At 34.5% G+C, this 17,643-nt stretch overlaps 1 protein-coding gene across 7 annotated transcripts in view; it reads right to left on the reverse strand.

Annotated features, from left to right (window-relative positions):
* POC1B (POC1 centriolar protein B) overlaps positions 1-17,643 on the reverse strand; it is a 113,218-nt gene that overhangs the window by 30,540 nt on the left and 65,035 nt on the right. For all 7 annotated transcript variants that reach the window (XM_077111571.1, XM_077111572.1, XM_077111570.1 and 4 more), the window contains 3 exons: positions 17,344-17,412; positions 16,477-16,629; positions 8,058-8,138 (listed from right to left, as the gene is read on the reverse strand). In XM_077111571.1, the coding sequence (XP_076967686.1) occupies positions 8,058-8,138; positions 16,477-16,629; positions 17,344-17,412 (303 nt within the window). The remainder of the gene's footprint in view (positions 1-8,057; positions 8,139-16,476; positions 16,630-17,343; positions 17,413-17,643) is intronic.

Consider the following 17,643-nt stretch of genomic DNA (forward strand, 5'->3'; position numbering starts at 1 on the left):
ATTAACTGTCAAGTGGCTAAATATATATTTCTAAAGGGAGCAAAGCCAACTAGGTTTACTGTATAAACAGCACCAAAAACTCAAAACTAGACAGGCACAGATGTACAGAACAGCTGAGCACTAAATTCTGTATTTTCTGTGAAACTCTGACAGACCCGCAAATGGCATTTAGCTCCACTGTGAACCATCCTCGAGGTCAGCAGGAAGCTCATTATGGGCTGACAGTCCAGGAGACAAGCACTTCTGAGCGTGCGACGGCAGTAATTTCCTGCATGAAAAGCTCACTGCTGTTCTTGCATTCCTCAGGGTGCATTTCTTCTCATCTCAGAGGATGTTGCTCTTCCACAGGAAGAGGAAGGAACCAGTTGTTACTGGATGTGTGGGCTGAGATTTGTCGGGCATTTTCTGCATGCCTCAGTCTCAGCTGTGGGAACTGTGGATGCGGCTTAGATTCCCAGGCCTGAGACAGTGGATGTTGCTGCAGCAGCCAGGACGTTGGGGTTTAGAAACACAGTATATCAGGAAGTTTGAAAGCAGAAGTAATACCTGGAACTTCAAATCTCCGGTTCCCAGCAATGTGTCATTTTTTAATGGAAATCCTAAAAACTACTTCTTTAATTTGGGCTCACAAACAGCATGTTTTATAAAATACATTTGTAGCTATGTACAAATGTATTTATGTAGATATCTACATTTTTCCTTTTTGATGTTTTCATGTAAAAAGTTTTAAAGTCCTAAATCACTTTTGTCAACACGTATAAGGACCAGTTTCTCTGAATAAAGTATTCTTTAACTAAGATTATTTTTTAAAATATAGTTAGGTTGTATATAAATTTTAGTAAAAGATAATATTCAGTAATATATTTTCTTTCTTTGTGACCTTGAAACTTAAAGTGAATGAAGCTTAAATTAGTAAATTTTTCACTATACCTATATCAAATACTTGCAATTCAGTGATTATTATAATTTCTTTTAAGTATATTTTATTTGAAGGAAAAAAAGAAACTTGTGACACACAGTGGTACTAACTAAATATTTTTTTACAGCATTTTAGAGCTCTAATTTAAAAAAAAAAGAAAAAGAAAAAGCCATGTCCCTTTAACAGACTGAAACAAATTTTATTATTATTTTTTTTACAATCCCCCAAAAGTATTTTTTAAAAGGTCACCTATTACATTCACAACTGTTAGTAGTTTTTATGACATATGGGTCAGGATGTACTATAAAAGTAAGGATTCAACTAATTTGGAAACAACCTCTTTTCCATCTCTAATAGGTTGTCTTCTAATGCGAAGAGAGCTTATAACTAAAAAATATATAAATGCTGTTTTTTCTATTTCTAAATGGCAAGAGATCTGTGAAAATATATTTTTCCTTAGTTACTTTTATTAAATATCTTATATATACTATTATTTTTAATACCTTTGGCAATTTATTTCATTTCTTACAATTTCAAATGGGGGATATTTTAAAATTATTTCTTAAACTAAGCTTTCCTCTTTCACTTCTATTGTGTCTTAGATCTGTATACATTTAACATTTTGAGCTACAGGATAAAAGAAAATACTGTATCCCACTTGACATATTTACTCTCTTTGAAATTAAGGTCAAAAGTCATTTAATAAAAGTAGGGCAAACTAGAAGACACCAGCTTGAGTTCAGAAGCCTGGATCCTACAGATTCTATGTTCTAATTTCCTTTCAAACACTTAACAGCAGGACAGCATAAAGATAACGCAGGGCAACTGAGCCCGTGTCTAAACATCAAACAACATCTGTTCCCTAAAGTTTAATATAAGGATGCAATCTTATGAACAAATATGCCACTTTATAAAAGTGCAAAAACTTTAAAAAAAGGTCCTCACTTGACCCCCACACTTAGAGAAATTTTAGTACACATAAAAGTACAGAAAGCAGCAAGTTTGGGTGGCATGATTTTTATCAATTTACCTTAAAAAGTAAATGGGGATCTGTATGCCTAAAAGCAGGCATTATCATTTATTTTACTGACTTGTTGAAATGATTCACATTTTTAAGAATCAGATGGCATTATGCTTGTTGTACAATGCCATATTGGTATATGACATAACAGGAAACAGTATTGTATGTTATACTTATAAATATTAAAAAGAATTTAAAAAAAGCAAGTGGGGAATCTGGGGACAATAAATTGCATGTTGCCATTTTACACTTTCAAGGTCTTAGGTTTTAGTTTGAGACATTTAGATTTGCATACACTGTGTTCTTTCAAATAAGTCTTTCCAAACCTCTGCTTACATCAGCAGTTAGGAACTGGAAAAACTCTGAACTAGTTATGCAATGTTGTCTAGTAACCAGGATGAACTGTTACCACAACATCCACGGAAATATTCTCTGTGTATTCTGCAAGTTTGTTCTTTATATCTCCATATTTTGTCAATACTTAATATTTTTCAGGTAGCATATACTATATGACAACCTCCATGGGATTGTATCACCTTCCTAAATTAGGCTGAAGTGAAATCTTCCAAAAAGAGAGACCAATATACCTTGCTGAAAAGTGCAAATCAAAACAATACCTAGGAAGGAAGAATGTGTTTTACCACTGAACTTCCAAAGTCATAGGGAAGGCAGTGTCTTTCACACTGACTCAAATGAGGACTTTCCTAATCGTAGAACAGAAAATAGAAAAACCACAATTCTTGTTTTTACAGCAACCTTCTGCCAAAATGATGCAGGGCCAGGAGATCATCTCAGCAACACTGATTACTCAGGCCTACACCTTACTGTCCCTGGGGAAAGGAGTTAGGGAATCCCATGGCTGACATTCAGTCTGTCAGGAAATCCTCTTGGCACAACCATCAAAACATACCCAGAATTTGATCACGTATCACCACCTCTTCTGCTTCCACCTTGGGTCAAGTCACTGCTGCTTCCTGTTCACCGTGGCAGCCATGGCCAGCCTGTTGAAGGGTAAGCCAGACCATGTCCCTCCCCAGCAGGAAACCCTTCGTGGCTCCTATTTCACCTGCCATCTGCCCTTCTATCACCGTTCCCACTGATCTGCTATTCACATGACTAGGTCCCTTCATTCCTTCAGCTGTTACTCAAATGTCACCTTTCACATGACTGCTATCCTGGTCATACTATCTGAAATTGCACCCCACATTCTATCCTACCGTCAGTGTTTTTTCTGTCCACTAGATTACACAGTTTACTTTTTTACGTGTGAATTGCCTGTCTGCCATATTGGAATGTAGAATGTAGGCTTTTATGGGAAGGTATTCTTGTTTGGTTCATGCTCCCTAAAGCCAAGTTGATGAATAGTTGCTCAGGAAATATTTATTGAGAAACATGCATCAGTGTGAGTAGACCTTCACTTTAGATTCCACCACATCTGCTATCTGCCAAGTTGGACAACTTAAGGACCCGAAATTAGACTGATGTCCTTCCATTACCATGTTCAAGTATTTTCAGATGCTTCTGAGGTATCTACTTATACCCTGCATTTTCTACCTGGAATACTTTTATCAAAATCCTATCCATCTCGAGAACTGTTCGAAGGCTTCTTCTAGACAAGTTCTCCAGTTTCCTTCAGCCCATTGATGATCTCTGCTGAATACTCCCAGTAATGACCTTTTATTTGACAATCATGTACACATGGTATCCAGTATATTGTAATTGCCTTTTAATTCTTATAGCTTTATTTCTATCTGACTAGGTTGTAAATTTCTCTCTCTCTTGCCATACAAATTTTTGTAATTTTATTTTTTATCAGAAAAGTTGATTTTCCAGAAAAATCATGAAGAAAATACAGAGTTCCCATTTACCCACCTCACACACACAGTTTTCCCTATTAATAGCATGTTGCATTGAGTTATAAATTTCTTGGAGAAAGGCAGCCAGCTTGGTTGGCAACACCCTCAGCATCTCACATAAAGCCTCTGTGCAGTAGTACATCTAGAAATATTTTGGCTGATGGAGCAACAAAAGATTCCATTGATTTAGACCACAGATTTTTTCCTATAATAAACTGCCAAGTTCTCCATTTATTGTAAAGAATTCATTTGACCTGAAACAATTCCCTAATTCTAAGGAAAGGAGATGCACATTATGTTCCTATTCTGCATATCCTGCCTGGCTGCCAGGATGAAGTTCTCTGAGAGGAGTCCAATGTTTTGACAATCAAAGGAATATTATGAAGATTATCAATTTCATTTTGGTCATTTGTAGGAAAAATAATGATAAAATGATAAATAAATACATCAAAACTTATAATTAATACCTCAAAACTTTTTGTAAAAAAAAACATTTTATATTAAGATGTAGAAGAGAAATTTCTATCTTGCTTTTCTTTTTTTATGGGGTGGGGGAGGCGGTTCAGGCCTGGAAATCCCATATGGCCACAAGATATGTCAATATGAATACTAAATGCTCTAGTAGAATTCTGATAATAAAACCTTGGTATAGTTGTAACTAAACACATGGAAACATTTAAAAGATTTAAGTGGAATCTTGAACATTAGTAAATTAGTATATAATAATTAATGTAATCAGAATAAAGATTCAGAAATTTGGGACCAACATTTTAAAACTATTTCTGTATGAAAGCCAGTATAGTGCTTTATATAACCTTTTTGCAACAATGCTTTAAAATGTAGATTGGTAACAGCTTATTTTGATCCCCAAATATTGCATCAAATTTCCTCCCTGTATTAGAGATGCAACTACAAGCCACAGAAATACCAACTGATATGCTGTATGCCATAATTTCTTCTCTGTAATAAGATAACAGCATAGATAAGATATACAAATATAAGTAGGTCTACAAATCATCCTGAATATAATTCCAAAGCATGAATAGAAGCCAGCTATTTCTTATACCAAAACAAACCTGCTTTTATTTTACTAAGAAATTTGGCAAATTAAGGTTTTAAGAGAATGTTTTTAGGTCCCATCTTGATAAACTGTATTTCTAGAAACAAAAATCAAAGAAACCCCAAAAGGAAACACTAACCATAATTATAATAAAAACCCAAACCACTTTTAAACACTACTTTTTTTGGCTTCCGGTATTTACCTGGTATTTAAATTACAATCATATACAAAAGTTTAAGCCAAAAATATTTAATACAATTGTACTTCATGCCAGAGCAGAAACAAATCCCCTTCACTGTTATGTCTGATTTCTTGTGCAGAAGCTAAAGAAAAGTAGCTAATGACAGATGATGGATTAAGAATTACTTACCACTAGACTAACAGGAAGGCAAACTAAAGTGATTTCAGTTTAGTTTTCTAACCAATCATCTATCAATAAAAGATGTATACATTGAAAATTTGAAGGAGAACACTAGAAATATTTTAAATAAAAAGCTAAATGTTTTATAGACATCTATACATTCAGAAAATTGGCTAGTAAAATAAATAAAACCAAGAGTCCTTCTGCCTTATCTGGAGGTCTGCAACTATTTTCCAGATTGTAAAAGAATCTTATTTATGTGTGACTTCCTCAGCATTATCCCAAAACAGTTTATGGAAAATATGTATTTTCTTTGTTGTTGTTTTTTGTTGTTATATTTGCTTGCTTTGTTTTTATGAAGCACCAAGAGTATAACTCAAATTATAGATTCAACAATGGATTCTTCTTTTTCTTGCTTATATATCAGGTCGAACCATGTGAAATTACCAATAATAGACCACTTTTGCCTATAAAATGATTTTATGATTCAACCTAATATTTTCCCCAGGTGGATAAAATTGCACGTTTCAACCTTATTCTGCTTTTAGTACAACTGTAAATTTGTCATGTGTCTGTTATATAGACTTGTCCTCTAGAAGTGCCCCCCATATCACATAACCTGGGTTAGAGTCTATGGTAGGTTGAACTGTGTTCCCCAGAAAAAAACATGTTCTTAATTGTAATCTGTTCCTATGATGTGAGACCACTGTAAAGAGGAGATTCAGATGTTATTTTTAGTTATGGTGTGGACAAACAGAATGAGGTTGTGCCTTAAACTTATTACAGGAGGCCTTATGAAGAAAAAGCCACATAAGGAGCAGAATTCAGAAGTCAACAGAACCCAGAGGAAAGAAAGGACATCATGTGACAGGAAAGCCAAGGACCAAGGATCACCAGCAGCCAGTACCAGAATAGAGGAGAAGGCACTGTCTTGCTGGTACCTTTATCTTACACTTCTCCTAGCCTCAAAACCACGAGCCAATACATTCCCATTGTTTAAACCAACCCACTGCATGGTATTTGTTTTAAGTAGCTTGGAAACTAAGATAGGGTCCTACAACATAAACCAGTTGACTTTGGTACCACTGGATAACCACAAAGGGACAGATATCTTACTGTCACTTGCTAGGTAGCAGTTATGTCTACCTCCATATCACACTGTCCAGAACACCTGGATCTCACAGGTCCTGAGGCTGTGCAATGTTTGAAGAGTACTGTCAAGAAGAGTGAATCTCAAAGGGAGTACCAAAGATCTCTGATGTTCAATAACATCTTCTGGGCCAGAAACATCCAATTTTAGCCTATAGACTACCTCACAAAGAGGTGAATTTTCCCATAGACCACCAATTTTTTTTGTTCCCTGCTAGGAGGGGAAAAAAACACAGCTCAGGAAAATTTTTAAGCTTCAACAGCATGGCTTTTGAGTAATTCATTCAACACAAATATATAGAATGCTTACTATAAGACAGGCAATATAGCAAGAATTAGACAGTCTAGTTAATTTTTAATTCCATAAGTTATTAATGCAAAAACACTGGCAGGGTTATTTTATAAACATGAACACTTGAAGAGATAAGACTATAGACCAGCTTGAGGTCCTAACTGCCATCAACAATTACTGGGCTTCCACCCCCTTGGCTGTTCTCATGAGAGATCTAGGAATCTTCTCTGCTACAAAGAACCCTTTAAAATTCAGAGTTCTTTCTGTTACAGGATAAACTCAAGATGCACTAGTCTTCTGCAGAATTCTTCTACAATAAGATCTTGAGATCTATCAGAGAGTTTATAATGCCATAACATCAGTTTATTTTTTGCCATACCTTAATAATCTAACCAAAATATTTAACTAAACTGATGCCACCACCAAAACCACACCATTCCTCTCATTTGTTCTTCTCACTAGTTTTGCACTGACTGCCAGGTTTGACTGTGAGCATGACTAATAGGTCTGCTTAACTAGGACCTAATTTCAACAGGTCTCTTGAAAAGATTAAGCAGATTTAGAACTGAAAAGTTGAAACTCACAGTCTTTGAAGACCTTGGATACACCGAGTAAACAAATATATATTATGTAGTTTTTATAAACAAAATTACAAGTATTAAGAAATACTTCTAAATTTCCAGAAAATCCATCTAGAATAATTAACAAAGGGAAATGACTGCTTTCCTTATAATGAAATCCCCCCCAAAAATAGTAATCACAATAACAGAAACCCAGAACACCTTTAAACACTGCTTTTTGAGTAATTCTTCCAAAGAGAAAACCAGAGGAGGTTTAGAACTTTTGAAAAGCAATTAACAAAACAGGAAACCTGCTCTGTGACAGCAAGATGAATGTTATCTGGGTGGCATCTTAATAGATGAGCTGTTGAGTATAGATTAGACCAAGCTTTGTCGTCTTGAAGGCAAGGTTGGTGCTGCTCCCCATTGTGGCCTTTTAGACACATTGCAAATATGACTTTCTATACAAAGTTCTTTGTACATTAACATATTAAGCTAATTAGTCCATATTTTATACACCCTGCCCCCTACTTAATATATTTTTTTAGAGAAATTGTGGGTTTACAGAACAGTAATGCATAAAACAAAGGATTCCCATACACCATTTCACACCAACACCTTGCACTAGTGTGCAACATGTGTTACAACTGATGACAGCACTTTTTTTATAACTGTATTTTTTTTAACTGTAGTTACTTTTGTTATAATTGATGAAATATTATTAAAATAGCTCTCTTAAGTATTGTTCATAGCTCACATTAGGTATATATTTCCCATTTTTTAAGAAAAATGAATTTGGCCAAATAAACACAACTTAAATGTAAAAAAAAACAACTTACCATGGTAGAATCAAAAGAAAGGACGTCTACAACAGGGGGGTTAGAGGTCTGCATATCGATCACCTCTAGCTTTGGATTAATCTGTGTACATACATTAACACAAAGGGAAAAGGTTACGATTACCTAGAATGCATTTCATAATATATTTTAACTTAAAATATATTGGTATGGTCATGAACATGGATGGAAAAATTTTAAACAAAATAGCCCATAGAATCTATCAATGTATATATAAAAAAATCATCATAACCAAACCAAATACTTCCCAGAGATAATGTTTTTACATTAGAAAATCAGTGTAACGCATCCATAAAGAGATTTTCAAAACAAAATAAAATGACCCACCTCAAACCCAAAAAAACTCCTAGCCAGTTTATAAACAAGAAAAGGAAATTAGAGGTGTTAAGATGAAAGATAAGAAAGGAAGAAATAGAACTGTCATTCGTATATAGTATGATTACCTACGGAGAAATCTCAAAAAAATCTTACTACTAAGTCATTAGAATAAGAGAGTTTACCAAGATTGCTAGATACAAATTAATACACAAAATCAAGTACAGTCCTGCACTCCGGCATACAGTCAGAAAATGTAATTTTTAAAAAAGACACTTTAAAATACCATAAAATTTGAAAATATATTGGAATAAATATACAAAGAAGTGAAAGAGCTTTATAAACACAATAAAGGAGGCCTGAATAAATGGAAACAAAACACAGGATAACATTGTCACCACAAATTAATACAGGAAAGATTATTTGAAGGTGAGAAAACTGGCCCACAATATGGGTCCCTGCCCACTACTACATACATAGATGGACAACAGACAAATTAGAAACCTAAATATTATGTTAAAACTATAACGCTAATAGAAAAAAATATAATAAGAAAATCTTTTTGACCTGGGACTAAGAAGGACCTCTTAAACAAAAACTTCAAAAGAAAAACTTGAGGAAAAAAAAAAGGACACTATCTGATTATACCAAAATTAACTAGTTAAAAAAAAACAATGGATGCCACAAAGTTAATAATCAGACAGTGGAACAGAAAAAGTTATGTCAAAATATGAAAACGGACAAGCACCAAAAATATGCCAGAGAACCTAGAAATCAATGAGAAAAATACAGCAATTTCAAGGAAAAAAACATGGAAGAGAAAACCTAAAAGCTAACAGCATATGAAGACTAGCTCAGAAACCTTCGTGATGAGAAACATATAAAGTAAAATAAAATAGTACTTTACAGCTATTAGACTACAAAACCTAGAAAGTTCAACAATGCCAACACTGTTATAGCAGTCTTATTCATTAGAGCCAAAAAAAAAAAAAAAAAGAGAACAGAAACAAAAACAAAAAAACAGGAAATATCTCAAACGTCAATCAACAGGAGAACAGATACATAAATTATAGGAATTACTATTGTGGCAACTTAATTAGAATACTGTATAGCAGCAAAAATGAAGAAAATGAGTGAAACACAATTATATGCAATAAAATAAATGACTAGCAGGATCACAATGCTAAATGTAACTAACCGAATCCTGTCCACATTGTACTATGGACATATCACTAGTTCATGCCAACTTCACTGCAGACTGTCATGAGCTGAAATGGACATTCCTGGACCCCAGACAAAACCAAGCTTCTCTATTTGAAGGGGGAAGTTTTCTAAGTCATACAAAAATATATTCAGTACAATTCTATTTACATGAAGTTCAAAACTACCCTAAATTAAGCAATATCTAAATTATGGATTCAAATATATAAATATAGTAAAATTACAAAAATAAAAAGCAAGAAATTGATTAGAGTAACAACTACCTATCGGGAGGTTATTTCAGAATTCAAAAAGACCAAAAAATTAGCTGAGATCACATTACCACCAAGTATTTATTAAACACTGTGGATACAAAGAAGTAAACAATGGTTGTGGCTGCCATAATTACGATTTGTCTCTCAAACAAAAACATAATTATAATGAAATAAAGGGACACAAAGATAGCAGAACTTTCTATCAAATGAATGGTACCAGAAAGAAGTTTACTGAAGAATTAGAAGAAGAAACTGTTTTCTTAGCATTTAGATTGTGAAAAAGGCTCCCTATGAAGAACTCGGGCTTGAAGAGGCCCCTTAAACGAAAGGAGAGATGGGAAGAGTTAAGGAGGAGTCCTGAGCACAGAGGCAGAACACCAACATGATACTTTTGCACAAGACAGCAATAAAAGAAAATTAAGAGAGGTTGCCAACGGTCAAATTGTGAAGAGCAAAGGAAGACAGTAAAATTCTGGGCTACAACATGTTTTAAAAAGATTAATCTGGAAGAGACATGTAGAGTTGAAAGAATATATTTGGTATAACAGTGAAGACACTATTCCAGTAGTACAGGAGTATGGTTATAAGAGGGGCTGAAACAGTGTAAGAGGAACAGATGATTTTAAAAACTCTTATTGTGTGTTATGGTTATAGCTGTAGTTTTAGAAGCAGTATAAGACTACTTGTTAGAAAGGTGGTGTTAGAAGAGGGATGTACATGCCCAGTAATCACCGTGGTACAGTAAAGAAGGGATAAACCTCTCCTGGGTGAGAACAAGTGGACTCACAGAAGGGAAAACAAACTCTAGTTCTGAGTCTAGAGTTGAAGCAAAAGTAAAAAAAAACTGAGGGTGCCTCAATTTGTCTCAATCTTAGGTGAGCAATCCAGAGACTGTGCACAGACATTTTATTCTCTTTCATCTACTGCCACCTAGTGTAGATATGAAATTGTTTATCTAGGAAAATACAATCTAGTTTCACCATCTGAGTTTGGAATTGCTCAGGAAATCATCAGCATCTCACAGAAAAAAATCCCTGATTTCTACAGATTGGGAAACTCTTGAAATAACCATTACTGAGTTATTTCACAAGTTACTACTACATACATTAAATGGATCAGGAAATTCTTCTTTAAAATTTATAGTTCTTTCTTTCCATAGAGAAAATGTGCTGAGAAGATAACATGTATAGTTAAGTATGTTCTTTGCTGGCTAACCTACAGGAATATTAATAGTATCTTATAGTTTCCCAACATGGTGTGGTGGCTTGAAACCATAGCACCCCAGAAGAGATCATGTTTTTAAATTTAATCCATTCCTGGGGGAGGAGACTTACTGTAGGTGGGAACTTTTGATTAGGTTATTTCAATTGAGATGTGACCCACCTCCTTCAAGGTGGGTCTTAATCCTTTTACTGGAGTCCTAGATAAGAGGACAGAAAAAAAACAGAGACGCTCACAGAAAAAAAAAAGCCCCAGAGAAGCTGAAAGGCAAGGAAACACACAGAAACTCAGAGAGGAAGTCACTGAAGCCAGAAAATGGAAGCAACAAAACCTGGGAGAGAACAGAAGGACCAGCAGACGCTGCTGTGTACTTTCCTATGTGTCAAAGAAGCTGAGGCTCATAAGCAGCCAGTCTTTGGGGAGAAGGCATTGTCCTGTTGGTGCCTTAATTTAGACATTTAGCCTTAGAACTGCAAACTTGTAAGTTAATAAATCTCCACTGTTAAAAGTCAGTCCATTTTTGGTATCTTTCATTTCGTTAACTTTTACAAACTGAAACACATGGGAAGAATCCTTTAACAATTAGTTTCCTTGAAATGGAATGTAGTGACTTTTCAGGGGCTGAGCCTCCCATCCTTGAACAAGGGCGTGTAACTGAGGGAACCATGTGTAGGGGACAGCTCAGCCTGCATGGCATTAAAGGCACCATCATAGTGTAACACTCTGTGTGTTCACTGTACAGGGGAGTCCATGAGCATTAAACACTTCCACTAACAAAATCTGTATGTCTCTACTGACTGCAAGCTTCTGGAGGGCAAGGAGTATGCCCATCTTGTTCACGGTTGCATACCTTGAGAAGTTAGTACCATGTCCAGTACATAGGCATTTGGTATCTGTTAATTGGATGAAATTTAATTTTGATGATATTGAAGCATTCCATCAAAGTGGTTAAAAGCACAGAACGGAGCCAGACAGCCTGTGTTTAAATCCTAGTGTCATCACTTACTAGCTGTGAGATTTAACTTATACGAGCCTCAATTTCTCATGGGACTAATAATGGTAACTTACCGCATAGAGTTTTTAGGAAGATGAAATGACTTAATTTATGTTAAGCACTTAGAATAGTACTGTTCAAGTGTTAGATATTACTATTACTACTACTATGATTAGTATTAATCTCTTAAGGACATTTGTCAAGTCCCAAAAGATAATAAACATATATCACAGCTAGAACTAAAATACAATATTGTAGAAAACTACTCATTTTTAATCATAAATGGTTATATTTCAACTGTATTAGCAGATTGAGATGAAAAAACTAAGCCTTAGATTTTAAGACTTAAACTTTTCACTTCTAGTTTTTAACAATGAATCGTGGTCAGACTATCACATAATAGTAAACGAATATTTGGTTAGATTAAAAAAAGTTTTCCAACTACGTATCATACAGGAACTCCTATGCAAATAATAGATTATTCTCAAGTGGCCATTACAAAATTAAAAAAAAATAGAACAATTATTTTATTAATAAATTCTTTAAAAGCTCACTAACCGTAATTTCTTTTTAAAATATTCTACAATTTTGCTGCAGCCCAATATTCTACAGTAACTATTTTGATGCCTTACTATTACCCAAAATCTATGACAATCCCTATGAATGGCTCTACTTCTTCCCATCAAAATATGCAAGAGAAGAAGGGATAGCTCAGAAGAACAGTGTCATGCACACATTTTAAGTTCGCCCTTGAGGAAGGAGCTTTGGTTTTATCTAGGGGACAGGACTGTTCAATCTAGCTCATGACCATCTAAAGCAGATAAAGTCAGCATGAATTAGTGATGTGCCATAGCACAATGTGGGCAGGGTTCAGATACCTCATTTAAAAACTGTCCTTCTTTCAACAAGAAAAGAAATAAGATATTCTCATGTTTTTAAATAAGAAGGAGTGCCTAGACCAGGAGCTCCATAAAAGCTCTGTAGTTACTCCAATTGAAAGGACAGGAGGGGCCTGTTTTACACAACTAGTGATTTTATACCTTATGCACAAAACCTAGGATTTTATGTTTCATGCCTTGTTTCCTGGGGTTTTTATTCTCTCATTTATTCTGAAACCAACTTGGCTATACCAGTTCTCTATACAATTAGAAATGAGTAATTTGTATATCTAGTCAGGTAGTAACCAATGTCTAAGACTGCAGGACTCCCCACTTTCACTTAAGGCAGTTTTTGCAAAAGGCAAAATGATTTCACTTAGATTGGGATTATGGGATTCAAATGAGTCACAAAGAAAACATGATAAAAGACAAATCATAAGGATGCCATCTTGGTTCAAACTCAGTAATGAAACTTATGGTTACTGTAAAAAAAGAGAAAGTAAGAGAAAGTAATTAGTCACTTATATACTATTTACATCTAAATAATACTTTTTAGTTCTCTTTTACTCATGAATACAGTCTTCAAAATTTTTTTTTAGTTCCCAGATATTTCCAAAATAATGTATGTAAGTTGACCTTGCCTAAAACTTAGAAAAAAAAATCCACCAAATTTAGTATTTCAAAGTAAAATTTACTAATCACAAATGAATATAAAACAACTTCTATCCTAATTCATGCTATTTTATTCTAGGTGATATTTTAAAATTCGTAGTTTTTTGGCTCTGCAAGGGATCCTTTATCATTAACCTAAAGTTAAGTCTTTAAAAAATTTTTGATATTTAGCAATTATAATACTTAAGGAGATGTCTTCATTTCAGAAAACATTACACCCTTGCTTTATTTTAAGAGCTTTTAAAGAAAGAAATGAACACTTTGCTTTTGTATATCACTGGACCTGAAAGTGTTTTACAAAATAAGTTATATTGTGTACTTAATTTGAGCAAACATGAATGTTTACAGGTAAATTAAGCTGGGTACACAGAGGCTGATGTTCTTAGGGCCACAAGCATAATTCAGTCACAATGTTCAACATCCTCTACAGCATAACTGAACTCTAATTTCTATTAAAAACATTCGTTTTTAATATATATTTTAAAGTGAATATATGAACAATATGGTGTGTGGCTTTGCATGTCCTGGGCCATCTTGACCCAGCAATGCAAAGTAGCCCAGGTGGTTTCACTGCTTTCTGGCTGCACTATCAGAGCACAGCAACTCAGATACCCTGTTGAAATGGAAAAGAAAGTCCAGCACTCTTAAATTGACCAGGGCTAACACTAAGCCACAGAAAAAATGACTTAAGTCTCCAATGCTGCAGTAGCGTGGTATCATGAAATACAGCTGTATTAGGAGTAAAGGGGCCCCAGCTCAGTCTGTAGCTCTGCCACCCACCACTCTGGATTGATAGGGCAGCAGGGAACCTTCTCCTGATCAAGCTCAGCCAAGCCAAACAAATGCTAAAACAAGAAACACAAACAAGACTCAGTAAAATCAGCTTAGGTAAAAATAAGAAAAGGAAATTCAAGATAAATTAAAATATATTTCAGTTCCACAGAATCAACAAATGCACCCACAAAATTGTAGAAAATTAAAAAAAATGATTCATAAATAGTTACATTTTTCTGTCAAAAAATAAGAGAAAAAATGATGACATAATCAGTGTAGCATGTAAACCTATGAAGCACACTAGTAAGTACTTTAGAAGAACTAGAAAGATTGTTGGAAGTTGGAAAGAACAAAAACTAATAAAGAACTAAAAATAAACACTAGCAAGGACAAACTCTGTTAGAAATTCCCAAATATGGCTGGATTGAACAAGCTCTAGAAAGCAGTCCAAAAAACTTAGACACATACATGTATATACACAACCAGAGACTAGCAAAAGTGCCTGCAATAACAGAAAAGACCAAAACCAGGAAGCCAGCATCAAGGAGGTGACTGGGGTGGGCAACAGGGAGGCTGGACAGCACACAAAGCCCCAGTGCAGCTCGTACACAAGGCACACTGTGAGCACTCAGGAGTTAGGTCTTAAGAACTCAATACACCTAGTCTAAAGGCAAAGAAAAGTTCTGTAAATGATGAAAAGAAACTTTGAAGTACACAGATAATAGTGATTTCTGATGTCAGCTCTTAGAAGGCAAAAAGACTCAAGGAGAATCACTCAAAATGTATAAAAATAGGTGTGCTGGTTTGAAATGATGTATGTACCCTAGAAAAGCCATGTTTTAATCCTAATCCCATTTTGTAAAGGCAGTTGTTTCTTCTAATCCCCTTTCTATATTGTATATTTAAAACTGTAATTAGATCATCTCCCTGGAGATGTGATTTAATCTAGAGTGATTGTTAAACTGGATTAGGTGGAGGTATGTCTCCACCCTATAAAAGAGGAAACATTTTGGAGAAAGTGAGAGATTTCTGAGAGAGCAGAGAATGACATAGCCACAAGAAGCAGAGAGCCTACCAGCCAGTGACCTTTGGAAATGAAGAAGGAAAACACCTCCCGGAGAGCTTCATGAAACAGGAAGCCAGGAAAGAAAGCTAGCAGATGATGCCGTGTTTGCCACATGCCTTTCCAGATGAGCAAGAAACCGTGACTGTGTTCACCATGTGCCCTTCTCACTTGAGAGAGAAAAACCCTGCACGTCATCGGCCTTCCTGAACCAAGGTATCTTTCCCTGGATGCCTTAGATTGGACATTTCTATAGACTTGTTTTAATTGAGACATTTTCTCGGCCTTAGAACCGTAAACCAGCAACTTATTAAACTTCCCTTTTTAAAAGCCATTCTCTTTCTGGTATATTTCATTCTAGCAACTAGCAAACTAGAATAGGTTTAACACCAGCTAAGTACTGAAAAAAGATAAATTTTTCTTTGAAGAGAGAACACAAATCTATAGGAACTAAATTAACTTCTAAGAAGAAAGTTACAGTTAAATAGATAGTTACATATTTTAAAATATATAGAGACAAACAATTAAATGGCCTCACTTACTAGGTTTAATGTCTAAAATCTTTTTTTTTTATTGTCCATAAGATTATATATATTTCTATTAAATGGTTTCATCTTTTTCAATAACTGTTAAAAAATTTCTTGCCCACCAGTCTTGTTCTCATTAACAGTCATCTCACCAACTCCCTAAACGCATCTGGAATGGAAAGCTAGTTTGGACTCCATACTCACTAGAAGCCTTAGATTTGATTTCTCATTTCCTATCACTATCAACAATTTCTGTTTTATTTCTGGGCCTTCGAGTAGCAAATTTGAAAGGCTTTGGCTCTATTACATATTACCAGATGTAGACAGTTCTATTTTATTAGTGATAACAATTGTTCCTCAAAGTGTGCTGTTTTAAGTCTGGATTAGGTTTTAAATAAGTCAGTATAATTTCAACTACCTAGTTGACCAATAACCCCAAAATAGAAACTTAAAATTAGAACAATTATGCACTGAATACTCACTTCAACAGTCTCTACTTTCCCATCATGGGGATGTGGTGTTCTTGGGTAGAAATCAAGAAGATGTGGTGGTGAATCAAAATGCAATCTTTTGAGATTTTTTTTAATAAGATCTTTACAATTCAATTCATTGAAGTTAGTCCTCCACAATAAAACCTATTACAAAAATCAATAACAATGGCAGTTATTGATTTCCATGTACAAGCAACAGAACTGAATATATATATTTCATAATTGATTTAAAAACAATAAATATAAGGAAACAGCCTTCAAAGTAATTAGGAAATCTATCATGTCTCAGCATCTTGTGGAAGAAGGCAGAGGGAACACCACATTTCAAACTGTCTTCATGATAGTTTGAAACTTATATTTAGAATCTATTTATTACCTTAAAATCCTCTTTATTTTCAAAGTCCAAAACTGTGTTTTTGGTTTGATCAACCATCCTATTCTATGGATCAGGCCATAAATTATTTTTTGTTCATTAAAAAAAAAAAAAGATCTACTAAAAGATATATGCTTATTGTTTTTAAGAAACTTCATATTTGAAAAAATGAGACTTGAAGAGAAAAAGATTAGGTAATAATTCAAGCAAATGAATGTCCTATACAGGGTAATCAATAAATATCAGTTATATGTCTAATTAAGTATAACAATGAGCAGAAGAATAACTGATATTTGAGCTCCAAAAGAGGACCACAATCTTCTCAGCTATGAAACAGTAAAACCTCCTAGCACTAACTTGAAATCTAAATTCATTGATATTCATCTTAACATAGACAAAACTAGCTGGTTGTAAAAATCTTATCAGTGAACAAGGATTCCTTTATCCTAAGCAAATCAAAGAGGAAGCCGAAAAAGGCCACAAACCTGTGCGTCTGCACCTCCTGATGTAAATAGCTCTCCACCTTTTGAAAAAGAAACAGCAAAGACAGGTCCCTAAGACATAAAGGGAGATAAAAGAAAAAAGTACTTGGTGATGCTTCCTCATAGCCAAAAAGACTGTGAATACCATTTTTTCATCTTAATTTATATACACTATTTATGCAATAAATGTGACAGAATTCATCCTACCAACTAAGCCAGGCAGAGTAAAGATAATCAAAGAATCCAATTATGTTAAAACACGAATGATACTAAATAAAAAAGAAATGCTTATGAAAATAAGAA

The sequence above is a fragment of the Tamandua tetradactyla genome, chromosome 7 (assembly GCF_023851605.1).
Source record: "Tamandua tetradactyla isolate mTamTet1 chromosome 7, mTamTet1.pri, whole genome shotgun sequence".
Taxonomy (NCBI): Eukaryota; Metazoa; Chordata; class Mammalia; order Pilosa; family Myrmecophagidae; genus Tamandua; species Tamandua tetradactyla.